Source organism: Cyprinus carpio, chromosome A21 (genome assembly GCF_018340385.1).
Source record: "Cyprinus carpio isolate SPL01 chromosome A21, ASM1834038v1, whole genome shotgun sequence".
Taxonomy (NCBI): Eukaryota; Metazoa; Chordata; class Actinopteri; order Cypriniformes; family Cyprinidae; genus Cyprinus; species Cyprinus carpio.
The window spans coordinates 18687682-18715505 of NC_056592.1; the positions used below are offsets into that span (position 1 = coordinate 18687682).

General features: G+C 36.4%; 2 protein-coding genes across 3 annotated transcripts in view; both read left to right on the forward strand.

Moving 5' to 3' along the window:
* Positions 1–6200, forward strand: part of LOC109078743 (clathrin interactor 1-like) — a 38581-nt gene extending 32381 nt beyond the window's left edge. For both annotated transcript variants that reach the window (XM_019093948.2, XM_019093949.2), the window contains exons 10-12: positions 2069–2331; positions 3977–4139; positions 4339–6200. In XM_019093948.2, the coding sequence (XP_018949493.1) occupies positions 2069–2331; positions 3977–4139; positions 4339–4688 (776 nt within the window). In that variant the 3' untranslated portion in view covers positions 4689–6200. The remainder of the gene's footprint in view (positions 1–2068; positions 2332–3976; positions 4140–4338) is intronic.
* A 5955-nt stretch (positions 6201–12155) lies between these two features.
* On the forward strand, positions 12156–27552 carry LOC109078750 (transcription elongation regulator 1-like). Its single transcript, XM_042711181.1, has 20 exons — positions 12156–12295; positions 15855–16083; positions 16204–16356; positions 16741–17014; positions 17194–17445; positions 17944–18144; positions 18282–18382; positions 18473–18561; positions 18653–18813; positions 18927–19002; positions 20124–20259; positions 22005–22094; positions 22179–22297; positions 22458–22608; positions 22736–22900; positions 23008–23190; positions 24821–25000; positions 26450–26533; positions 26619–26719; positions 26924–27552. Exons 1-20 carry the CDS (start codon positions 12249–12251, stop codon positions 27123–27125), a joined length of 2994 nt encoding a protein of 997 aa, XP_042567115.1. The 5' UTR covers positions 12156–12248; the 3' UTR covers positions 27126–27552.
* The last annotated feature ends 272 nt before the right edge of the window (positions 27553–27824 follow it).

Genomic DNA, 27824 nt, shown 5'->3' on the forward strand with positions numbered 1-27824 from the left:
CGGCCCTCCAGGACCAAGTTTGGAGACCCCTGATCTAGGTAGAAACAGCCGCAAATTGAAACGGCTCGCTGGATGACAGAGTTTCAGATTCACAGCCCATAACAAACTGGCTACCTGTTTTCTTTTCAACTTTTTTGAGCTGGCAGACACACCAGAAACCTGGTGACACACACTTATGCTGTGGAAGTCTCCTGTGAACAGTAGATTATCAGACCATCACCCCACCTTTCTGGAAGTTGTTGGTGATTTTACAGACACATATTTTAAAGTTCTTTTTCGCAGATTTAACGATTTGTCTTATAAACTGCTGTTGTTTTTCTCAGCCGACTAGGTCGTTATTGGCTGCGTAAGTTGCCGGAGGTTTCTTTCTTTTTCAAGACTGTTGATTTCTCCATGCCCATTGTTTTTGACATAGCTCTAACTGAATTCCTCTTTTCTTTTAGCATCCAAATTGCTTGCTTTTCTCTCAAAGACAGCTCCCTCGTCTTCATCCTGGTTAGTTTGTGTCATCATCAAATGCAAGACTCAGAATGCAGAAGCAATGGATATAACTGATACTACACATTCTGTCCTTTTAATATCTGAACAATTAATGCAACAGAACACAGCTGAAGACAATTGTCCTAATACTTATGCTCACATCAGATAAGGGGATGAAACTCTAAAAGTGCCGATCTTCTAAGTTGGTAAAACATGTATGTGTTGAAACACCCAATAATGAACTTCATTCTATACTTTTGTCTCATATTCATCTTTTAATCATATTTACAGATCTCTTGACTCCACAGCAAACAGCAGTTCTGTCTTTACAACTATAAATTGTTAAATGATTTCCCCCCCCAGTTGATTAGACATGTTTCAGAAGTACTGCAGTTATTAGGTTTTTTGTTTAAATCGCATTGATCTGAATATTATTTACAGTATTTACCAAAGTCAATTTTATTCTCATTTTGTGGTGTGGAGAATGATTATTTTAGACGTAGCATATGCAGAGTTTGTCATAATTGAACATTTAGAAAGTTATTACAGCTATTCGACACGTGTTCCACTTTACAGAGAGAATGGGTGTGTTTGGCTTGACTTTTCCCATCATCCTCTTCCCTCCCTGGGCCTCGGCTCAACAGCGAGCGAATGGCACTTTGCTGGTGGGCAGGAGGATGACAGTTCTGTTGGCTTGTCTGAAATATGATTGGAGTAGCAACACACGACACGGTGAAATATTGATGAGTGACTGAGGGGTCCAGATGGAGCTGCTACCTGCTGAGTGTTATGAGCACAGACACACGTCAGCTCCCATCACCCATGCCCCATCTCCCCTGACAGAGACTCACTCCTTAAGAGCAGTGTGTGTGATGAGCCGGTTAGAAGCCCTCAAGAATAGCCACACAACAATGAACCAATAACTTTGTCGGTGAATAGCCACACAACAATGTAATTTTACATTAATACAGACCAATAACTTTGTCGGTAGGAGAATTAACACAAATATAATAAACATGTATGTAAGCATAAATACAGTGTTCAGATGGGATTTCTATTTTGTTAGTTCAGGTTGTAAAATGTCAAATAGTCACTCATTTATTTGATTAAACATTCAATAAAAAAAAATTAAATTGTAAAAAATATAATTTAAAAGAACTGTTTTCTATATTAACATACAGAATGTCAGAAATGCAAAAAATAAACTCACAGTGTAGAATTTTTTTTATTGCAATTCTGACGACTTTTCTCAACAACTGCGAGTTATAAAGTCCAATTCTGAGGGGAAAAAATATTATTAAAAAAATATATATAAACTCGCAATTGCGTGAAAAAAGTCAGAATTGTGAGAGAAAATGTCACAATTACCTTTTTTAATTTTTTTATTCAAAGGTGGAAACAGGCTTCCTGAAAGAATAGCATTTATTTGAAAAAAAAAAGTTTTTTGGTAACAATATTAAAGTTTTGTCACTTTTAATCAATTCAATGCATCTTTGCTGAATAATATTATTAATTTCTTTGGGAAAAAAATTTCTACATTCCTAGTATGTATATGTGTGATTTATTTAATGGTTCTCCATCTCCTCAGGTTCGCTGTCTACTGGTAACGGTGAGTTTGGTGACTGGAACGCCTTCTCTTCCACCAGTCCTCCTGCTGTGACTGCTCAGTCTGCCATCCCAGACCTGTTCAGTGACGTACACGCTCCAGCCGCCCCGGTGCCCACATCCACCCAACCTTCCGCTGACCTCTTTGACTTGATGGCCCCCAACAACAACAGCCTCAGCGCATCCCAAAGCATGACCTTCAACATGTGCCCGCAGAATGCAACCACACCTCTGTCCAGATCACAGGTAAATACTGGTTCAGTTCAGCTTCTCAGAACAGCAGATTAGCCAACCTGTATGCATTTTGCATAGCAGGTATACATTTTGATATTCGATTTGTGCACCTGCAGTGTTGTCAACAAAAGAGAATTTGTTTTTTTTTTTTTTTTTGTTTTTTTACCATATAATGTTCAATGATAATGACATAGCTGGACCTTCCTGTGAAACGACAGACGTCTGGCTGATGACGTATGCAGGACTTCAGGAGTGACACCACTTTTAAGTTTAGAGCAACTGTGTACTATATCTTGGAAGGCTGCGTGTGAAGTGTTGCCATGTTCACTTATTATAAGTGATGCTTTTAAATTGTTGGTTCATTTTACCAGTATTTAGCATACTTTCAAAACAAAAATTAAAATAGGAAAAATATGCAATATGAAAATAATTTAAGAAAAAAAAATATATATATATTTTTTTTTTCTGAGTAAAACACAAGATTTGGTCTTCAAAAAGGCTTTTCCCAAAAGGTTCATCTGGAAAAAGGGGGGTCGAAAGTTGACTTTCTGACTTGGCTTGTATGCATATTCATTGTTTAGTGTGTATATAAATATGTATACTGTAGTGTGTATATATAAATATGTATATTGTACATATACACAAACGTACACATAGTATATAATTATATATACAGTATATGTGGCCTTACTCTACTGAGTAAATGAGTGCGGCGTTTCACAAATGAAACAAAAGAGCTGTTAGTTTTGAATTATGTGTAGAATGTAGAGAACTGTGTTTAGAGTTTTGCAAAAAGTTTGTTTTACAATAGCAAACTGAGTTTAAAGCATATAATGTTCTTGTAGTTTTGCAGACTTGGCCTAAAAATTGGGAAATTAGTGAATGGGTTCACTGAGTGGGCCTCAAGTTCCACTTTTAGTGTCTAAGACAAACCTTGTTCCCTGGGATTTCTTTTACTGCACATAAAAGAGGAGACAACTCAGATACACTTATTATTATTATTATTATTATTGTGTGTGTGTGTGTGTGTGTGTGTGTGTGTGTGTGTGTGTGTGTGTGTGTGTAAATGCAGAATATTTCAGGTTAATCTGGTTGTAGAATGTGGTTGTTACTCTAAATTACTGAATTGTGTGTTTACAGAACAGGATTAAGCTCTAAAATGTGAATTTAGCTGCAGTGTGTATGTGGCCTTAGTCTACTCAAACCCCCCTCAACTCATGTTTATCTGCCTCCACTTTTGAGTGCAATGTCTACATATCAAAATCTAATCAGCAGCTAATGAATAGAACCCAGCTTTAATGACATATATTGGTGTAACGCCGTCGTAGGAACAGAATAATACATGGTGAATCCATTTGAAGTACAGTAAATGGATACATATTGAAGATTCAGTTTTTCCTTCATGGAACTATAATGAGAGTGGTAATATATAATCAAACCAACATTTTATTACAAAAAGGATGAGTCACCTAAAATATTAATATCAAAACGTGCTGCAGTACAGTTAATATATTGTTCAGTATTCTCTTATTGCACATCATCATATTAAATTATAATTTTAAAAAATTGTGCTGTAAATTGAGTTTAATAGGGCATATTCTGTTGTAATTCTAAGATATAATTTACAGTAATTCACTTTTTGCTCTTTCTTTGTCAGACAATAGGGGGTCCGTTATTTCCCCAGCAGAAGTCAGGCGGGAAGGTATCACTGCCTGCCACCTGGTCAGACCCGAGCGTGAACATCAGCCTGGATTTCCTGTCGGCAGGCCTGAACCCTCCCAAACCCACACAGCCCACACTCAACACCATGATGCAGCAAGGTTAGAAATCCTCAACAATCTTTCGCCGTTGTTCTCCTTTCTACCCTCACATATCTCCATGATTCAGATCAGATTGTCTTGCCTTGAGTTGTGAGAATTTTGTTCTTTGAGGTAATCAACAGTAATCCTGCTACTTAGAATGCGGTTACAGTCATGTAGTATTTATTCATATTTTAACTGTAATATATTTTTCATTTAGGCGTCCAGCCACCATTGAACATGGTCACCCAGAATTTCGCCGGAATGACACTGAATGCCCAGCCCTCGGCGGCCGCTCCCAGACCAGGAGTGAACCCCATGATGGCAGGGGGGACCATGGGCATGGGAATGCCTCCTACTATGGCAACGGGCACCATGGGAATGGTCTCTGTGGGTACTGGAGGAATGCCTGTCAATCAAGGACTCATGGGCATGAACATGATGCCCGCTGGAATAGGCCTGCAAGGTGCCCTCGGCATGCCCAGCATGGGGATTGGCCAGGGCATGAACCCCACCATGGTGCAACCTAAACAAGATGCCTTTGCAAACTTTGGCAACTTTGGGAAATGAAGGCTGATCCACTCCAAGAGAGTTAATGGTCCAAATACACCTTCTCAAAAGAAGGAGCTGCATCCAGTAAAATGGACAAAACTGACAAAACTAGCTCTTCAATCATTTGTCCTTATTCATTAACAAATACAGAGAAACAAAACAAACACACAAGAATCAGATTTTGTTTCATGTGGGGTTGATAATCGAAGGGTGGCTTTTTTTGTAAATGATGCGAAGCATATTATATACTTCTGAAGGAAAAAAGATGACTGTGTGCAGTTATTGTACATTTTTCCATTGTCTGTTTCATAACTGACTTTTTCCCATCATGGCCCTGTTCACTTTTCAGATACAACTGATTTCAAAAATTACCTCATAATTTCATTTTTCATGCTGTGATTTAAAGGCCGCAAGGGGTTGATATGTAAATATCTTGGTGTGCAAAAAATAAATTATTTTACTCGCTTGTCAGATGGTATAAGATGGAACAATTTACCACAGGTCCTTAATATTTGCTCATGTTTTTGTTTTTTGGTTTGAATCGTTAGAGTTTGTCAGATATACAGTCACTCCTCATATTCCGTTTTCACTCCAGCAGCTGTTATTTAGATGAATAGGGTCAACTTTTTTAAACAGGCTATATCTGTAGATATAGTTTGAGTGCTTTTCTGTAGCAAGCTGCCTGACCGTAATTTGAAGTGTGCCTGCCTGTGAGAAGGCCACCTTTTTAATAACACAAATGTGTGTGAAGGTTATTAACCGTACTTGATGAGAGAGGATGTGTTACATGAAAAGAGAAAGCCATTACATTCTTGAATAATAATGGAAGGGGATAGTGCTACATATGTTCATCTAATGTGAAGATTTCTGGGGATCTCTTTCCCTGAATTTGAGAAACATTTGTCATCTGAAGCTGCACAAATCAGTGCTTTGGCGGTAGCAGGAGTGGTGTTACACTTATCTAGTAACTACTTGAATTGGTATTTATAACGCCTCATAACAGCAGTCATATGTGTTATATTCTTGCATGTGTGTCGATTTTATAGTTTTAAGCATTGTTGCTGGTCAGTGTTAAATTTCTGAAATGTCTGTCCCAGGATTATATGATGGTTTTGGAATCGATGAAGGCATTGTGAACCCCAAATGAAGTTTACTTGTCACTTTGTTTCTTTACTTTTTTTTAACATTTGGTTTTGTCCATTTTCTCATATGCTGCTTAACACTGGGCCCTCTATCAGGCACTGAGGCATTATCTTCAAAATGACCAAATCTTTATTTTATTACTATTTAGATTTATTCCATAGTGGTTTAGTTTCTTATTTTAATACTTAACATTATACAGAGAGATCCTGTGCATATATACATTGTTCTAGACATGGGTGAATCAAGTAAACACTTCTTAGTTTTTATGCAAATGTAAAGAGAAACATGAAATCGAGCGCATCTTTCATTATGATTTCTTTTCATATTTCAGTTTTTGATTTTATTGTACTGAGATACTTTGTTTAACATTAAACGATTTCATCAAAAGCTGTCTTTGTGATTTGTATCTATACTTTTAGCATTGTCATTAGTGGCTAGTTACGTAGTATTAATTTGTTTTTTTTTATTAATAAAAGTGTTTTTTGTTGTTTTTTATTATTATAATGATGATTTTTTTGTGGATGATGTTGTTTTTTTTTTATTTGTTTTTTATTTAAATGCTTCTTTTGTTGAAACCATATTTATCAAAAATCTTATCAAATCTAATAAAAATTATGTAGATCATGAGCTCTGATTTGTCGAGAATCTGATATTGACAACTTATCTTAAATGTCTTGGCATCTCAATCAACTACTTGATCCAATTTCCAAGAGAAGATGTGGTAATGGAGTTGGGCTGCATTCAATAATGTCTTGTCCTGTGGCTCCCTCCAGTGTCGACACCAGAGAGAGTCACTTAAACCTATAAACCCTACTGTATCTTGTTTGATATTTATGGCCTCTAAATTATAAACATAAGCAAAACATTTCTGAAAGACAGAGAAAAAGATCCTTTAATACAGTCTTCTACATGCCTTCTGTCATTTGATTGATAGTTCATGCTTAAAAGCCCTTTTAGCATAATTCTTAAAATGTCCATCTTCAGGTTGTGGTCCACGTGTTTCTTCTGTGAAATCTTTGCTTCTGTGAGTTTTATAAAGTAAGTGTAAGAATAATATTTCAGTATAATTTCAAGATTCAACGTACTTAATGAAGCAACTTGTTAAAGTGTTGTAAAAAATCTTAAAATGTAAATATGACAAATATTATCAGGCTTTTGAGGAACATTTATTTGTACGTCGCTCAGTCATCACTGTATTTCATTGCATTATATGTTTTGCCTCCCATGATTAAATTGCATCTTATGACAGTTATTGGGAGATATAGAGTGACAACTGATATGTATATGCATTTTATGTAAATAGTCTGTAAATGTAAACTTACTGTTATAAAAAATCTAACTAATTTACATTAAAAGCTATCAGAAGTCCTCCTCCCCATGGACCCCACCCCAACCACCACCACCCTTTAGAAAATCAAGGGGGCATTTTTGGAGAGGGCAAACCTGACTTGACCCTAAATGTGAGGCTGATAAAATGTTATACGTATATGTATATTCTAGTTTATATGTTACTGAAATTGTATATTATTTTAAATATTTTATTCATATTTATTCTAATTTGAAGGGCTTTGGTAACATATCTATGCAAAAATTTTCAGACAGAAAAAGTGAAATCAAGTTATTTAATTATTAAAGTGAAGCTATTTGAGACTGTTTACCAGTTAGAGCCAGAAGACTCAACAACATTAATATGTATATATATATACATAAATAAATAAATCTACACCTTGGCAAAAAGTAGTCTTTGACCATGTCTAAATATGTATCCAAACGCAAAACCTAATAAAAACGTAATTATGCCTGACAACACTTTTCTCAGCAACTATGCGCAACCCTGTTTGTATGTTACAGTTTTTCTTGATTGCTAAAACACTATAATCAGTCTTTTGAACTAAAAATTCAAAACTATAATGCCATTTTTAAAAAAGCACACCCATTTCCCTAAACTATAAACACTTCCCCTGCTTTGACACGAGATAGATTTGGTAAACTGTTACCACAAACCTCTACACAAATCCCTACATTTCTCAGTGCAGGAGTGGAGGAATAAATTAAGGAAAAGGAAGAGTAGGAGGTGGAGGAGGAGTATGGTGAGAAAGAGGAGGAGGAGGAGGATGACAACATGGAAGAGGAAGAGGAATGAGAAGGGCAAAGGCAAGGAGACAAGCAGTCTCAGATGAAATTCGCACCACTTGTGGAAAGACCACAAGCAAAATAACTTATTACCGGTATTTGTAGTATTGTTTTGAATTTATCTCTTCAGTGTGTAAGACTGTGTTGTAGTATGTGTGTTTTTGAGGGTTTGTGTGTCATGTCTGAGAGCAAAGTTTTTTTTTTTTAGCGAGATTGAGTTGTTTTGAGTGGAGGGTTTCATTTTGACCTGAATATAGTAAGTTAAGTAGCTGGAAGACTCGTCCACGCCCTCCTAAAATGCCTCTTTTAAACACGCCCCCACATGTCTACATCACTGTGTGGGAAGATTTGCATAACACCACCCAAATGTTCACGCAAAGAAAGGAGGTGTAACTTTTATTCTCGCTGTTGCCGCTGGCGCCATGTTATGGAGACGCTGTTTCATTGTGAAAGCAAAACTACTTTGTTTGGCCTTCCAAAAGAGAACATAACTAGAAATCAGTGGTGAAGTTGTATTTACAACACTGTTCCAGAACAGTTCAACACAAATATTCATATGTGTGCAAACGCATTTTAAGGAGAATGAGGACTGTTTCCTGGGAGAGTAGCCTACAATGCCGGTGTTCTGACAAATAATGCTGACCCACAGCCTGTAAGTACGTTTTCATATTAAAAGAATTTGCCATTGATGATTCAAATGCGAGTTTTGAGCAGTGTAGGGAGCAGTGTAGCACTTGTTTGATGCTTCTCCGATCACAAATGCAGACATGGTTTTATGTTTATGCGGCGCGGCACGATGCAACACAACACGTAAAAAGACAGTATAAGTCATTATAATCAGTAATTATGTCCCACTGGATGCTACAAATGCCTCTTTTGTAATAAAGACTTACACCATGAAAGAGTCTTACATGCAATAGAATTATTAGAGTTTCTTAAAGAGTTTACATACACATTAAAATCTTTTTCTGAAAATAAAAAAGTAGGGAGTTTTCTTTGAAAATTTACACTTATGAATGTAAAATTTAGAGCGATATAGCAATAGATTTATAATAAATTTACAGTGAGTACAATCTACAATTTTTGGGGTTATACAAACGTTTGGATATAAATATTTTTTAACAAAATTGGAAAAGTCAACCCAGAGCACTTTACAGTAAGCACAATCCCAAAACAAATGATTGATCATTTCTTCATACTGAAGGCAAAAGGAGCAATTGGGGGAAATACTATTGTAAAATTTAGCAAGTTTGTAATTTATCAGATAACAATTATGGATAATTTTAATAGAGACTTCAACAACTTTATTAGATAAGAAGAATTTTTGTCGAAGAAGCCAAAACTCTTCCCATTCTATATCACTAAATATGTTATTCCAAAAACTCACACAAGCAGGTAAAGAAATCTGAGATCTATTCTATCTATTGAAAAGACTTTGGTCAACAAATAAGTTAGTGTTGTCAAAAAGAGGAGAGTCTAACGAACCTCTAGAGCCAGACTTTACTAAAGGTATGATACAATCAGGAACTGCACGAAACACAATGGCATATTCTCTTGGAGGGACTGGAAAAGAGAATTCTTGCATAAATTGTTCATAAGTAAAAAGGACACCACGGTCATCTAAAAGTTGACTGACTAAAAGTATATTTCTATCAAACCGATTTTTTTCTTTTAAAGAGATTTATTTTTATATTTAATATTATATTCCAAATAAAGTAGCTATGTGGAGAAAAATAATAATTATGTATAAGTGACCAACTTATTAAGAACCTGTTTATCAAAACAAGATAAAGTTAAAGGTATTTTAGAGATGTCAAAGTTGCAGTGTAATAAAAAATTTAAACCTCCAGCAGAATTATATGATTTGGAATAAAGTTCCAACAAGATGTGGGGTTGTTTAAAAAAAAATGTTTCTCCATTTAACTTTAAACGAATTATTAAGAGTAGAAAAATCCACTAACTCAAACCCCCCAAGTGAGTTTTAGAATTCCAAACAAAGTCGACTATAATTTTGTAAAGCAAAATTTCCACAGAAACATCCAGTACCACTGCAGGATATATAACCCGAGATAACCCATCTGCCTTAGAAAGTAACACTCTACCTGTTATTGACAGATCACGCTGTAACCATGAATTTAATTTGCATCAGATAGAGAGAATAAGAGGTTCAAAATTAAACTTTGATCTCTCTTTCTGAACTTCAGATTTGACTGGGATGTCACAAATTTTAACATCAGTAGAATCTTTTATAGATAAAAATTCACATTTAAGGATATTAAGACATAAACAAGAAGCACAGGAAAAAAACTTAATTTTGTCCTTATTTTTTAAAAAGAGTTGTGTCATCAGCCAGTTGGCTAATTAATTATTGATCGATTTGTCACAGAGATACCTTTCAAATTACTATTTGGAATGTAAATGGCTAAGAGTTGCATAGGAAGCAGAAAAAGATAAGGCGAGATAGGGCAGCCTTGACGAATGCCTCTCTCTGTGCTAAACCTATGAGTAGTACCATGTTGTAATTTATTTGAAGCATTGGCATTATTATACAAAGTTTGAATTGCATTAATAAAACTAGGGCCAAAACCAAAAATACTCAAGGACTTAAGAATAAAAGGAAATTCAGTGGAATCAAAAGCTTTATAAAAATCAAGAAAAATCAGAAAACTCATCCAGGATCAAACCTGAGTAATCTAAAATATCAAGAACAAGTCTAATATTGTTTGAAATAAGTCTGTCTGTAAAGCCCGATTGACATTCATCTATTATATCATCTAGGACACATTTAATCTTTTTAGTAAAAATCATGGCTAATATTTTGCAGTCATTATTCAGAAGTCTTATAGGTCACCAGTTCTCCAACTGAGAGTGGTCTTTTTTTTTTTTGGTTTTGGGATTTATTTTATAACGAGTCGTGTAGTGTGGGGTGGGATAATATTTTTTTTGATTTTTTATTAATAATTGTTGATGAAACGGTGAAAGATCATTTGAAAAATTCTTATAAAATTCTTATGAATCCATCGATTTAGATTTGCGTTTTTTATCTTTTTGTCATAGTCCAAAAAGTTCTCCCGAAAGTTCAGACATGGCACTGACAAGAAAGATGAAAATAACGGCGGAGAAAGAGCCGTGTTAACAGTTAAACTGTCCACGTAAACTTCACACACAAAAATAAAATAACAAAAGTTCAGAAAGTGCTTAGAGTAAAAAATATATGCAATATTAAACGAAATGCACTGAAATTTACAATCAAATAGACAAACGTTCAAGGACTGATTCACCCACGCTGTTAACTTCATGCCGCCATTTTTCTTCTTCTTCTTCTTTTTCTTCTTTCAGGTTTAATGGAGGTTGGCAACTCATCTCAAAGGTGCATTAGCGCCACCTACGAGACTGGAGTGTGGGTATTAGAATGACATCAAAGGAGAGGTGGAGAGAAAAAAATAAAAAATAGAACAAAACAACAACAAAAAAAATCCTATTAAATTCTTTCACTTAACCCAGTGTTTTTCAAAAATAAAATTAATACATTGTGTATTCTCCCAGATGCTTTCCCTAATAAATGCTCACGTGTCATGCTTTGTTCATCCATTTGTGCCTTTAATTCTGCCTTATCTTCTTCATATATTTTGAAGTCTAACAGTATATGCTTCACTGTCTCTTGTAGTTTACAATAAGTGCATAATCAAGTGGGATGTTCACCTATTCTGTGCAATGTTGTATTTAAACCAGTGTGACCCATTCTAAGACGTGAGACTAACATCTCCTCCCTCTGGCTTCTGCCCTTCCTCATGCTTGTGACTACTTGATTTTGTATACTGTATAGATGACGTCCTGTATCCGCTGTGTTCCAATATTCCTGCCATATTTTGCGTTATGATGGTTTTGACCTCTGCTCTATTTATTGGTAGGTAGACAGGTAGTCTGTTGTCCTCTTTTTGACTACTACTTCATACCGAGGAATAAAAAGTGCTGCACCAGTTCGGCCTGTTTCCAGCTGCTTTGAGCCATCCGTAAATATGAATAATTCCTCTTGATACTGCTCTACATAAATAAATAATAAACAGAGCAGGTCCAGTAGGGTCCTCGCAGCGCATGGCCAAAATTGCTCAAACACTAAAATTTCAAAGTCTAACTGAGTGATTATTTATTTAGCGTTCTGATTCAATGATGATTTAAAAGCATGACTTTGTAACTAAAGATTTTAATGCTCAGTAAATCCAGTCAATGACGTAAAAAGAAGTGTAAGGAAGCGCTTCCCCAACAGGAAGTTGATGTGTAGTGTGTTTAGTTTCTGGAGCGATGGCGGAGAACATAGACGGAGAGAGTGCTGGACTCGGGGAGAACAGGTCAGAGAACGCTGACAGGAGTAGACGTAGATTCACGCAGAAATCAGTGCTTGTCTTTATCTTCGCTATGTAGCAAGGAGGTTATAGCGTGAATGCTGGAAAAGTCCGCTGGCGCAGATTAGCGCAGTTAGCATGTCGGCTAGATTCATAAACGCTCTTTCTATGTTTCTTTATCTGCTTAAATAGTTCACGCGTGCCCAGAAACGCATGGGAAGCAAAACTATACGCTACACAATAACATACTGATCAATAAAATGATAATATTTCCTGTTAGCAACTAATTGCTTGTTAGCTGACGTGTTAGCTGTGTCTGGGTTTGCTAGCTGTCTTTAGTTTGCAGTGTTTTTTTTGGATATTATTCTTTTTTTATGTATTGTTTGTGTTTTTTCATGTTTTTTTTTGGATGATTTGTTTAGTTAACGTTTAAATTAGCACTGAATAGATAAAAGAAAACCGTAGAGATTCAGTTTAATGATCACATCACTGCGAAAACTAATCATGGGATGTCTAATGTAAGTGCGAGTTAAGCGATTATTGAAAACAACTGAGAATTAAGCATGCATTGAATTTTATTAAATCTACGAGAGTTAATCAGTCTAGCGCAGAAAGCAAATTACTCATAAACCGTTTATTTTTTTTATATATTTTTTTTAGCACAAAAAAAGGTTGTATCTACGAAAACCATGCTTAACATTATAAAGGAGTGTGTGTGTGTTTTGCGTACATGAGAAACAAATATGTGTTTTGGAAAAAGTATTACAAATGTTTAATTATAATTTGCAATACTCCTCACACACTATAGTGCCACATGTTGTGCCACCAGTGTCTAAAACACACACACACACACACACACACACACACACACACACACACACACACACACACACACACACACACACACACACACACACACACACAACCCTTAAAGGAAGCATTCATTCACCTCAATCATTACTACAAAGTAAATAATACTGTATTGTTATCAATAGAATGTTATAATTTCAAGAGCGCAGGGTTTAGTGTAAGTTTTATTTCTTTATTTTACATGGTGTTATTTACAGTATATAAGGATGAAGATGTGGGATGAATGAGAAAATAAAGAATTTGGCAAATAAAAGGTCTTTTAAGACCTATTAAGTCTGGAGGGAAAAAAAAGCTTGGAAAAAAGTAAATGTAAAATATTGGTAAATTAACAGATGACAAACATTATGAAACTATAAACATTTAGTAGCATTCATAATTTTTAAATTTAAGTTATTATAAGTGCCATACCTGTAAACTAGTTTGTTGTGTGTGCACTTTTCCAATGTTTTGCATGCTTGGCAATAAATGCATTATATAAAGAATATAAGTCTTAGCACATTTCATATAAAAAAAAAGTGACTTGTAATCTGAAAAATCCAGTTGTTATTATTATTATTAGTATTATATTTTTTGTATACATTTAAATATTAGATGATAATAATGTTAGTTAAACAAAAAAAGAGTTCTGTAGCTTTTTTTTATTTCATCTTGCTATCAAGAATTGTTGCATTTCACTGGTAAAGGCTACTAAAATTTTGATAATGTTGGTAGTGTGACAACATTAACCCTAGTGTGCACTGATAAAATACATGGTTTCGATTTGAACCATAATCAAATTGAATCAAGAGGCCAGTAAAGCACACCTCTATTGCACAAACCTTGTTACTCCACTTATTATAGCACTGGCTCAAGCTCCTGTTACTACATTTTTCTGACAGGTGCTGCTTTTATATTTTTGACAAGTTAGGATATTCAACTACATTTTCCCCATACATTAAAAAAAAAAAAAATCTTTTCAAGAGATGATTAAATGTTATGTACCTATAAAATTAGTAATACCAATTAATATACCAAGTGTCAAGTTTTTTTTTCTTCTAGTTTCTAAAGAAACTGCATACATGTAGCATGAGCAGTGATTTAAAAATGACATGAAAAATAATTTAAATTACTTTTAAAAGTTAGAAAAGAACCGTGATTTAAAGGAAGTTTTTTAGTGTGAATCTGTGAGCATTAAGGTTATCTATAGCTATTGTGATCCAAAACAATGACAAAATTAGCATTTAATATAAGCATTCGAAATGTACAGTCTCTCACTTCCGCCAGTATGGACCAACCATTTTGATGACAATCAAAATTGCTCTCAATAGCTGTTTATGAGCAGTGTTTATTCATATTACATACATAAACTAAACATTTAAAAACCTACGGTGTACACTACAGTCTCCCTGCTCACAGTGTCCCGGACACAAATAATTTGTATATTTATTTATTTTATGTTTTCATTGTCTGGCTATCTGGGATTTCAGTATGGAGTAAAGGGTTAGGATTGTAAGTGTTCTGGTAGTATTATATCACATTGTGAGTGTGTATTATTTGCACCGTTTGTTGATTTCTTGTGGCATCTGACAGAGACCCAGAAACGGTGACGCATGACATCAGACTTAACAAGTGGATAAATAGACACTGAAGCTATGTCTGAAATTGGTCAGTTGTTCACAGAATTAGTATCTTCTGTATGGTGAATGGCACGTAGTGCACTATATAGGGGATAGGGATGATTGAGGGAGTCATTGAATCAATCAATCAAACTGATTAAAAAAAAAAAACTATTCAAATAATTAGATTTTTTTTTTTAAATAGACTACAGCAATTAACAATTTTGTCAGAACCTCTATTAAATTACATATTTAGTTGTCTATTCAGAATTGTGATCTTTATTTACATGTAATTTAGTTGTATTTTTGGAGTTGTGATATCTTTTTAATTACAATAAGTAATAAATTGTAAATTGTAAAATAATACCACTAGTAGCAAAAAAAAAAAAAAGATTTGGAAAAATACTTCCAGAACCAGCGTTGCTAAAAAGTGGATGGGCACTAATGCATCTTATAGGTATTATATGGATGCTAGACAAAAATAAAATGCCAGCGAAGCTTTTTCTAAAGATGGAAAAAGTGGATGGGCACTAATGCATCTTATTGGTATTCAGTTCAATATTTAGAAATTTTCCCAATATTTCAGACATTACGAACAGTGAGCTTGCTCTGCTTAATATAGTTTTCCCCCTCTGCTAGCACCCTTGTGCTCTCCTCTTTGTGTCTGTCTTTAATGGATTTCATCTCCAGTAGGGTTGCAAAGGGGTGGACAATTTCCGGAAACTTTCCAAAAATACCTGCAATATTCCAAAAAATCCTTTTTGCAACCCTAGTCTGGCCTTGCTAATATTTTCACACAAATAATACAATTCAGGAAATTATTTAATTGCATCTCCAACATTTAATATCGAGCATGTCCCATTCTATATTTTACATTCAGAAATGTATAATAACAAGTTACCTGACACTTTTTCTGACTGGCTGTGCAAACACCAATGTTTCTTTAATGTTTTCACATAAACCTGATGTTTTGCATGTCTTGACTAGTTTTGTAGTGTACTTTTGTCTTTTAACTTGTAGTGTACGGTGAAAATCAAGTTGAGGTTTTGCATACCAAGAATATTGGTAATTACTGATTTTTGTTATTTATTTTTCTTTAGGATGGTGTTACAGCAGGCTTTACGTTTTCATAGCCCTGCTCCACCACCTACCACAGTTTTGAGAGGACCTCCACCATTACTACGACCCCCACCTCCACCCTTTGGCATGATGAGAGGACCCCCACCGCCCCCTAGACCCCCTTTTGGCAGACCACCATTTGACACCAATATGCCACCTATACCTCCACCCGGAGCTTTGCCCCCACCCATTGGACCCCCACACTTGCAGGTAGGTGCTATTACAAAAATATGCAAAAGTAGGTGCATATGTGCACCAAAACTACAAGAGACTGATTGAAAGTCATTGTAAGATATTTAAATATCTAAAATTCTGTTGTGTTTTTCACAGAGGCCACCGTTCATGCCCCCACCAATGGGTAACATGCCCCCTCCTCCTGGTATGATCTTTCCGCCTGGAATGCCTCCGTCGCCAGGAACTGGAGCGGTTTCAAGCTTGACTAGTGATGAAATCTGGGTAGAGAACACCACACCAGAAGGAAAGGTAGCAAACTGACTTTTAAATTAAAATAAATATAACTGAATAGTACACTTCATAGTTAAAAAAACTGTGATCTCGTTTCAAACACCCACTCAGTCTTATTCTTAAATGAGTTCACCTCATGTCTCTTAAACCTTTGGAGAGCAGTTGTCATGTATAGATATGAAACAGCCACAAAGTATTGTTATTTCTGTGTTGAAAACACTAAAATGATCACAGACGAACTGGGTTAAAAGTTTATAGTTGATATCTATCTATGATAGCGATAAAACTTGAGTAAGTTCTGGGTACTTCTGGATAGTGGTTGGACAACTAGTCAACCATCCTGACGCAATCCTAGTATTAGCATCCTAGGACTTTTGAATTATTCCCACAACACTCTTCCAGGTATATTACTACAATGCCCGGACACGTGAGTCGGCCTGGACCAAACCAGAGGGAGTAAAGATCATCCAGCAGTCGGAGCTCAATCCACTAATGGCAGCTCAGTCTGGAGGAGCTGCAGCAGCTCCTAACACCACTGCCTCTACTGCAGCAAGCAGCACTACTACGGTTGTGCCTGACCCGGTCTCCATTCAGAGCCTGTCCCCCACCCACACCCTCAGCACCAGCCCTGACCCCACTACCAGTCCAGCCCCCACTGCCTCTCAACCTTCCACTAGTGAGTGTTACACACAGAGAGGGAGAATTATGGGTCATGTAGCAGCCTGTTGAGTAGAAATGGGATAATTTATAAAATTGAGAGTACTCATGGCCAATATGATGAATCTTAAATTTTTTGTCTTAATATTATCTTTAATCACACATGCATTCTTTCCCTTTGTTATATTTGTCCTGTAGCATCTGTTGTTTCTGAGATGCCTCCAGTGGCCTCCACACCTCCTGCTAGTGTAGGTGTGACCCCTGTTGCTGTGGTCAGTGTTCCTACAGTAACTGCTACAGTCACTGCAGTGCAGACGATGCCACTGTTGCCTCAAAGTCTCCCTCCTGGCCTGCCCATGCCCCAGCCGACCGCTGCAATCCCAGCATTTCCCCCGGTCATGGTACCTCCATTCAGAGTGCCTCTACCTGGCATGCACATCCCACTGCCCGGTATGTAGAAATAAATTTAATTCTAAAAGTAAGTTGAGTTGCCTAGTTAGTTTAGCTAAACACCAGCTAATGTAGAGGTCCAGTATATCCTACATTAAATGTATAATTTATTAACTCAGCCAGTAGATGGCGCCCTCCTCTTAAAAAGTGATGTGAACAAGGTGCCTACACTTACACTCAGTATTGCTCAGTATCAGCTTTAAAATACAGAGGTCATCCAGAGTTTTCTGTGAAAAATCTAGAGATAATCATGAACAAAAATTTGCTGTCACTACTAAAATCAGCCTGTCATATAAATATGTAGTATTAAAAAAAAAAAAAAAAAAAAAAAAAAAAAAAAAAAAAATATATATATATATATATATATATATATATATATATATATATATATATATATTATATATATATAATATATAATATAATATAATATAATTTTTTTTAATTTTTTTAAATTTTGTTTTTATTTTTATTTTTTGCTGGATGCAATTATTTTTAAAGGTATGCTGCCAGGGATGGCCCCTCCCCTTGTACCCATGATGCATCCCCAGCTAGCTATAACTGCATCTCCTGCATCTCTTATGGGGGCTCTTCCACTTCCCGAATGGTCTGAGTACAAGACAGCTGATGGGAAAATGTACTATTATAACAATCGCACTCTGGAGTCCACCTGGGAAAAACCTGCTGAGCTAAAAGAGAGAGGTAAGTGTGTTTTTTTTTTTTTTTTTTTTTTGATGTTGTTGTTAACTGCACCGACCATTAACATTGGCAGCTCAACATTTCGGGTTTAGCACAGTGAGTCAATGTTATATTCAGAAACATTTTATTTTTCTGAGCAGATAAGGACAGTGACAAGTCTAAAGATGGCCATACCAATGATTCAGTTTTAAAGGATATAGACATGGAAGCTAAAGCTGACAACTTTGGCATTTCTAAAGAGGTAAGTGTAAAGTTTGCAGGTGATTTAGACTTGTTTAATGCAAACTTTGAGTATTTAAAAAATAATATTGATAATATTTTGATGTTGTAGTTGCTCAGGGAAGAAGAGATGACAGAGGAGGAAAAAGCAGCACAGAAGGCAAAACCTGTAGCCACAAACCCAATTCCTGGTACTCCCTGGTGAGCCGTTTTTTTTTTTTTTTTTTTTCTCAGCGTCCCTCAGTGATTAAAGTCTGCAAGTTTGTTCAAAGGTTTGTGTTTGTGTTTTTAGGTGCGTAGTCTGGACTGGAGATGACCGTGTGTTTTACTACAACCCCACCACACGACTGTCCATGTGGGACCGACCTGAGGAGCTGGTGGGTCGTGCTGATGTGGACAAATACATTCAAGAACCCTCCCACAAAAGGGGGGTAGATGACAACAAGAAAATAGGTGAAACCCACTGTGACACTAATTTGCACTGCATAAAGTTTCAGATTCCTTGTGAACTAAGATTCTTTGTTGAAAGTAACGTAGCAAAAACTAACATGCATTTCTCATTGCAGGTTTCAACAAAGAGGAGATTGACACAGCCATAGAGGACACACTGGACGATGAGCCTTCTAAGGCTAAGAAGAGAAAGTAAGTACCAAGGGCCCACAGCAGGAACCATAGAGGGCCGAACACCGACCCCTGCAGAACACCTAGATTTTATATTATATGGAAGAAAATACAAGCGACATGAAAACTTTATTCCTTGTCATATGAAGGAAATGGGGCTGTTTTCGTTCAAGCCCTGAGCTAAGACATGTTGACTGGACCATTTTATGTCACAATGAAAGAAATTTTCGGCGGCATTTTTTTTTTCTCTTTCTTTTTTTTGTGCACCCAATGCTGACTTGTCTTAGCTGTGGTAATCTTTAGTTTGGGTCTGTGAAAAGTGGTGAGTCCATAACGTTTACCAAATCAAATCAGTCACTGTTTCCCATCAGTGCCCTTCACACCTGCCTCCCCCTGACCCCAAACAGTGGTCCTGTTGCACTGGGGACTATTTTTCAGGGAACGCTTCTAAGCTCTGGCGATGCCAACGTGGGCCTCCAAGGTAACCCACCTTGTTTGACCTCTCTTTAGCCTCCATTAGGCAAACCCCAGTGAGCCAATCAAAACTTCAGTCCTTCAGTGATGTGTATTGATGTAAAAAAGGTTTTGGGATTTATTTTTTAAAAAACTGAAAGCAAAAGTACGAGTATATTTGTATTTGACATCTATTCTAACATACATAACGCAAATAAGCCGTTGATGCACAGATTGCAAGGATAATGCAGTGCTTACACTTTGAACACGCTTTCTCAAATTGAAATAAATTTGTGTAGTAGGGCTTTCAAAATTAAAATGTTGATACATTCTATAAATTAAAAATTGTTTAATTATTAGATGCCGATAATTATACAATTTGATAAGTCACAATTTTTATCATTTTGAGAGGTTTCTAGTAGTATATTTTCTTTCCTTTAAAGGAAATAAATGCATTGATGTGGTAACCATAAAAAAATGAGATTTAAATTTTTCAATCATTTGATAGTTCTAATAAATAGATTTCAGTTCGATATAGACGTCAATTTTCAATAATGTAAGGATAAAATCATCCATTTTCAGAGATCCTCTCTGATGTTTATTTTATTTTTTTACAAGCATAGAAAAAAAAAAAAAGTGTTATAAAATTAATAAGTCCTTCCTTACACTTGTCCTCTTCTCCCTGACAGGAAGGACGATATGAAGGAGGCTGACGCAGAGAAAGACGCGGCCGTGGAGGCCGAGCTGAAGGCTGCTCGCGATCGGGCCCTGGTGCCCCTGGAGGCCCGCATGAACCAGTTCAGGGACATGCTGCTGGAGAGAGGGGTAAAACACTTCAATCCAACGCAATACTCTAACCAGCTCTGTAATATTAGACACATAAATCTGAATGGAAGCCCACCAAGGTACAATCTTAAGTTCATTCTTGTTATTATCATTCTTTAATATTATGTAATATAGAGTCTTAAATCTCTCTCTGCTCTTTCTGTCACTCCATTTATTTACCTGTCCTTTCTGAATTGCTGTGAAGTCATGTTAGATGATTTGTGCTTGACTATAGGGATGGGCGGTATGACCAAAATCATTTTTATATCATGGTAACGGCGTATATCACAAGTTATTTTTGCTGGAAATTAATTTGGGAAAAATATTTGCATAATTAATAACCATTGATATGTCTGAAATATGCTTATTAATGGTTTTCTACTTTAGTCCACTAATTAAGTCCAGTGTAGGTAGTTCATGTAGCCGAGTCAATCTGGACACTGAATGTGCCAGAAAGACTGAAGCTTTTGCATAGTTTTTGCTTTGTCAGTGGAGGAGAGGCTTCACTTCAGTATGCAAAATAAATAGCTTTTGTGAGGAAACATCATTTAATCAGCAGCCTATGGGCTGTTCTGCAACATATGAGCAATTACATGTTCATTTTGGGTTGAGTTTTTGTCAGAGAAGTTGGAATTTTTTTGGAACAAGCAAGGATTCAGTGTGCCAAAATACTTGGCAATCCTACACAACCAACAGTTAGACTGTCAAAACTAATGTTCTCTCTTTATCATCAACACAGCTGTATATACTAGAAGATGGGTAATATGTTAATGTAGGTTTTATAGAACTTCTGCTTGCACAGATTCTTGCCACATAGGTAAAAAATTGGAAACAAAATATTCTTTTGAGTTTTAGAGAAATGTTTTACTAATTTTATTTAACCTTTATTAAACTCAAAGCTTCCACAAAGAAAATGAGTAACATTTAAGTGATAATGTACAGTCATACCACTTACTATACAGCTCTTCACTAAATAAATAACTTTGTTGGCATAAAATATTGACATGAGTTGAATTAATATCGTCCTGGCAACAAGACGAACACTTCAACAATTTTAATACTGAAGTCCTCTGATTTCATTTTAAACGGTCTATAAATGAGACAAAAGATCACACCAGTTGAATAAATGAGATCAAGTCCACAGTGTGATATGAAATATATAAAAGTAGCAATGACACATACCTGGATGAGTGATCGTTATACAGGATTGCCATTAATACTGAATCAAGTATTTCAGAGAATAACACAATTTCAGGAAATAATGAGTAATAAATAGTCACACCGCCCAGTCCTACTTGACACTAGTGTTTGGTGCCCTCTCTTGTCGCTGTTCATACTAGAATCTCTATCTGTCAACTTTGAATAAAACTCTTTGGTCCTAACTTGTTGCATGAAATAACAAATAATTAATGTTACCACAGAAGAATGTACTGCTGCACTGTATAATAGTCAAGTATTTTGTATTGCTTGAATTTATTTGATCACATTAAAACATTTGAGGAAGATGTACATATTTTTGAACTCCCATGTCTGTCAGGATTTCGCAGTAGTAGTAATTGTAGGTGATTTGACTGATAGAGATTTCAGTTGTGCATCATTAAATGTTGTGGGTTCAATACAAGTTAAGCTCTTTAAGTCACTCTCATATGATGGTTGTTGATTCACTTGAATGAAGTGTTGTTTTCTGGTTTTTCGGGTAATCTGTTCGGTGGTAAGCCAATTTGTTGTCCACTTCATACCTGCAGGTTTCAGCTTTTTCCACTTGGGACAAAGAGCTGCACAAGATTGTGTTCGACCCTCGATATTTGCTGCTCAACCCCAAAGAGAGGAAACAGGTGAGAGGAGCGCTCAGCGTTTAGTAGTTTGCTGAATGAGCAGAAGTGGGCAGCTTTGTCATTTTTATCTCCGTCACTGTGCAGGTGTTTGATCAGTACGTGAAGACTCGTGCTGAAGAGGAGAGAAAGGAGAAGAAGAATAAACTCATGCAGGCTAAAGATGACTTCAGGAAGATGATGGAAGATGCCAAACTTCACATTAGGTGTGTTGTTTGTTTCAGTTAGGCCTTCTCGATATTTTGCACTCACTTAAGATCTTGTGTGACCTCCTGAAATCTTAATACCTGGTGCAAACAGATTAGATTAAGCAAATATGTAATAAAAGTTGGCACTTATGTCACTTATTTTCCTTTCACCTGTTAGGACCACGTTCAGTGAGTTTGCAGCGAAACACTCTAAGGATCCTCGCTTCAAGGCCATTGAGAAGATGAAGGACAGAGAGGCCATATTCACAGAGTTCATGACAGCCTTGAGAAAGAAGGACAAAGAAGACTCCAAAAACAAAGTAGAAAAGGTCTGTCACCGGCCTCCTGCAACCACCCTGAAATGTCCACTTAAATCAACAGGAAGTTAGAAGTTCTGTTGATAGAATTGAGGTTGAATTTGACAAATTAAGGCAAGTTGTGTGTTTCTGGCTGCAGGTGAAGCAGGACTTCTTTGATTTACTGTCAGACCACCATGTGGACGTCTCTCAGCGCTGGAGCAAAGTGAAGGACAAGGTGGAGACCGACCCGCGCTACAAAGCCGTGGAGAGCTCAGCTGCTAGAGAAGAACTGTACAAACAGTATGTGGAGAAACAGGCGAAGGTTAGAACAGTGTTCCTGGTCTCATTGATTCATCAGGATGAACCCCAACACAACTTGGACTGATGCTAGAAAAATGTCTTTAATAGAAGTGTCTTTGTGTTGTGTAGAACATGGACGCAGACAAGGAGAAAGAGCTGGAACGGCAGGCTCGTATCGAGGCCAGTCTGAGGGAGAGAGAGCGGGAGGTGCAGAGGGCTCGATCTGAACAAACCAAAGAGATTGACAGAGAGAGAGAGCAGCATAAACGAGAGGAAGCTGTCCAACACTTTAAAGCGCTCATGTCAGATATGGTCAGTGCTAGCACACACTTAACAATTATTACATTTCTCATTGTACAGTCGTGGCCAAAAGTTTTGAGAATTACATAAATATTGGAAATTGGAAAAGTTGCTGCTTAAGTTTTTATAATAGCAATTTGCATATACTCCAGAATGTTATGAAGAGTGATCAGATGAATTTGATAGTCCTTCTTTGCCATGAAAATTAACTTAATCCAAATCACAAACCTTTCCACTGCATTTCATTGCTGTCATTAAAGGACCTGCTGAGATAATTTCAGTAATCATCTTGTTAACTCAGGTGAGAATGTTGACGATTGGGTTAGAATGGCAGACTTGACATGTTAAAAGGAGGGTGATGCTTGAAATCATTGTTCTTCCATTGTTAACCATGGTGATCTGCAAAGAACACGTGCACCATCATTGCGTTGCATAAAAATGGCTTCACAGGCAAGGATATTGTGGCTACTAAGATTGCACCTAAATCAACAATTTATAGGTTCATCAAGAACTTCAAGGAAAGAGGTTCAATTCTTGTAAAGAAGGCTGCAGGGCGTCCAAGAAAGTCCAGCAAGCGCCAGGATCGTCTCCTAAAGAGGATTCAGCTGCGGGATCGGAGTGCCACCAGTGCAGAGCTTGCTCAGGAATGGCAGCAGGCAGGCCGCCACGTTCAGATCATCTGCACACATCACAAACACTCGCTCACATGTGACCCTCAAGAAGGGCAGCAAAGAAGCCACTTCTCTCCAAAAAAAAAAAACATCAGGGACAGATTGATCTTCTGCAGAAAGTATAGTGAATGGACTGCTGAGGACTGGGGCAAAGTCATATTCTCCGATGTAGCCCCTTTCCGATAGTTTGGGGCATCTGGAAAAAGGCTTGTCCGGAGAAGAAAAGGTGAGCGCTACCATCAGTCCTGTGTCATGCCAACAGTAAAGCATCCTGACACCATTCATGTGTGGGGTTGCTTCTCATCCAAGGGAGTGGGCTCACTCACAATTCTGCCCAAAAAACACCGCCATGAATAAAGAATGGTACCAAAACACCCTCCAACAGCAACTTCTTCCAACAATCCAACAACAGTTTGGTGAAGAACAATGCATTTTCCAGCACGATGGAGCACCGTGCCATAAGGCAAAAGTGATAACTAAGTGGCTCGGGGACCAGAATGTTGAAATTTTGAGTCCATGGCCTGGAAACTCCCCAGATCTTAATTCCATTGAGAACTTGTGGTCCATCCTCAAGAGGCGGGTGGACAAACAAAAACCCACTAATTCTGACAAACTCCAAGAAGTTATTATGAAAGAATGGGTTGCTATCAGTCAGGATTTGGCCCAGAAGTTGATTGAGAGCATGCCCAGTAGAATTGCAGTGGTCCTGAAAAAGAAGGGCCAACACTGCAAATACTGACTCTTTGCATAAATGTCATGTAATTGTCTATAAAAGCCTTTGAAACGTATGAAGTGCTTGTAATTATATTTCAGTACATCACAGAAACAACTGAAACAAAGATCTAAAAGCAGTTTAGCAGCAAACTTTTTGAAAACTAATATTTATGTAATTCTCAAAACTTTTGGCCACGACTGTACATTGCATTAATTATATATACATTTAGTCATTTTTCATTATTATTCACACGTAGGTTAGGTCAACGGATGCTTCCTGGTCAGAAACGAGGCGCAATCTGCGTAAAGATCACCGCTGGGAGTCTGCTGCTCTGCTGGAGCGACATGAGAAGGAGAAATTGTTTGAAGAACATGTGGAGGCTCTTACCAAGAGGAAGAAGGAGCATTTCAGGCAGCTGTTGGATGAGACCTCCATGGTGAGACGGGTTCAGAATCACACAATCACATAACAACAACATTAATAATAAATACTATATAATTATTATTATTGTTATTCTAATGCATTTTATAACAATAATAATAGTAATTCAGATTCTTCTTCTTATATCTTTATATAGAAGTTAAGTCTTTATTACATAATTTATTAACAACAAATATTATGTAATATTGTTATATATTGTGTCAGTGTTATAATATATATTAAACATAATTATTATTAGGGATGCACCGATACCACTTTTTTCAGAATGACTCCGATACCGATACTTTCATTTTTGGTACTGGCTGATACCGATACCTGTATTTTCACATATGTAATTTTTTTTTTTTTTAAATATTGGGTACAGAAATAAAATAATCATAATATGAATCGTGTTAGTTGGCTCCATTTAGCAAACAGATATTTCCTTCAGTTATTTCCAGACTTAATTATACCTGTTAAAATGTCTTGTATAAGCTTTTGTTACTTTCACTGTTCATTTTAATGACTCAATACTATAATCTGTCTGATGAAGAGCCTGCGTGCTCCAAACGTCACACGCTATCTGACAGATTTTTTATTTTTTTTTTTTAATACTTTTGGAGCTTTGGTGTTGCCGACTTTACATTTTAAATAATTTTTCATTTTTTCAATATTCACTATACAGGCGTGGATATTGAATGTTTAACATTTATATTAATTTCTTACATGTACTTCGTAGACATCCTTAATCTCTAATATCTCCATTCTACTCTCAGTTGTTCTGTTTTCAGTGTTTCTTTTTTTGGACACAGCTCTCACATGCTGTGTGGTATCGGGGCATTTTTACGAGTACAGGAGTGCAGTATCGGGCCCCGATATCGGTGCATCCCTAATTATTATATTATGTCATGTCATGTTTTAAATACAATTGAACACCCACAATAATAACTGCTATATAATAAATATTATTATGGTTATATGTATAAATAATGTTGTTGCTGATATTATAGGATTTTAAATCATTATTAATATTTTAATTCTTTTTTAAATGATTATTATTGTTCTTTTTTTATTGTTGGTCCTATATATTGTTATAGACAAGAATATTAATATTCTTAGTACCTCCAGCTAGAGCGGTGACGTAGGCGATTAAGGGGTAAATTAATGTACCTTGCTATGTTCAGAAAACTTTCCAGTGAGACAGAAGTTCAATCAGACCTTCTTTTTTTTTAATAGATGGCTATCTGTTCAAAGAAAAATATTATTTTTGTATTGTTACTGAACTTTTGTGCTTTTATAAAGTACCAGAAAAAAATACATAGTCAAATTGAAGTTATTAAATATCAGATTTGAACTTTATTTTAATTTGATTATTTGATATGATCATTTCATTCTTTGATCCTTATGGTACATATCTTTGGGTTATCCATGAGTTCATGCTGCTTATGTAACCATTTAATCATAGATCACCCTAACAACCACATGGAAGGAAGTGAAGAAGATCATCAAAGATGACCCACGCTGCATCAAGTTCTCCAGCAGTGATAGAGTGAGTTGAATTTTTTAGATGACATACTGCCTTTTTGCCTTGTCATCAACATCAATGATTTCTGTCTTTTTCTCAACTCTTCTAGAAGAAACAACGGGAATTTGAAGATTACATTAAGGACAAATATATCACAGCCAAAGCTGACTTCAGAACTCTCCTGAAAGAAACCAAATTCATCACGTATAGGTATGCACGTTCCTTTAATTTTCAAAAATTCTCATCTTTTGAACCCTGTATGACTGAAGAATGTACAAGGGTGAGCAAATGATGACACAATATTATTATTTTTTTAAAGTTAAAATGAAATTAGCCCTATTAGGAACATGATTATCATCTAGTTTAACTTCCATTTTCTAAAACTGTTGAACTCCTATCTCATTTTTTCTGCAGATCACGGAAGTTGATCCAAGAGTCAGACCAGCACCTAAAAGATATTGAGAAAGTCCTTCAAAATGATAAACGTTTCCTGATCCTAGACTGCGTCCCAGAAGAACGCCGCAAACTCATCATGTTCTACATTGAGGACCTGGACCGCCGGGGACCCCCACCTCCCCCAACTGCCTCAGAACCCAGCCGCCGCTCCACAAAGTGAAGGCGTAGTGAACCTTAGAGGACTGAGCATGAGTCAGCTCTGCACTCATCATAGCACAGTGTTAAAGACTTGTATTTTTGAAACGTCTGTGTTATCTACTCAAACTGTGCAAGATGATGCCCTGTACGCCCACTAGTTGTAGGCTAGCACAAGGCAATTTGTTAATGTCAATCTATGAACTTCAGTCGTCAGGCAGGGAATGCATTTGAACTTGTTACTTGCACTTGGTACTGCAGCCTCCTGTGAGAGTGGGTTATCAATTGTAGCAGGCTGTTAATCCAACAGGCCAATGCAGACTTTGTGAAATGAGTCGTGTACCTTGCAGTACATGTGAAATGTTTCTTAAAGTGGTTTGATTTGGACTTGTTGCTATATTTCTGTATGTGTTGAATGGAAATAAATGCAACCTTTTTGTTTTTTTTAGCAATTGTTGTGATCTTGTAATTTTCACAGGCCATGAAATCAAAGAATGCAAAATGTTTACCTCTTGATTTTTATTACATTTTTCCCACCGTTTTTTTTTTATTTTTTATATAAAATTAGAACAAAAAAGCAGAACATTAGTACATTTGCTACATTGTTTACTTCCATTTTACACCATTCCTGTTTGTTGCATCAATCAACCCATAAGCTGGGTTTTGATGCATGCACCTTCATAAAGTAAAATAAGAAATACAATTTTAGAAGCCGAAAAGTTGG

Bases quoted from the DNA above. Each gene is read 5' to 3' on its own strand.
- LOC109078750 (XM_042711181.1), top strand. From the start codon at position 12,249: ATGGCGGAGAACATAGACGGAGAGAGTGCTGGACTCGGGGAGAACAG. The intron at 22,095-22,178 runs GTGAGAGGAGCG...GTCACTGTGCAG, and splicing joins ACCCCAAAGAGAGGAAACAG to GTGTTTGATCAGTACGTGAA. The intron at 25,001-26,449 runs GTGAGACGGGTT...ATTTAATCATAG, and splicing joins TGTTGGATGAGACCTCCATG to ATCACCCTAACAACCACATG.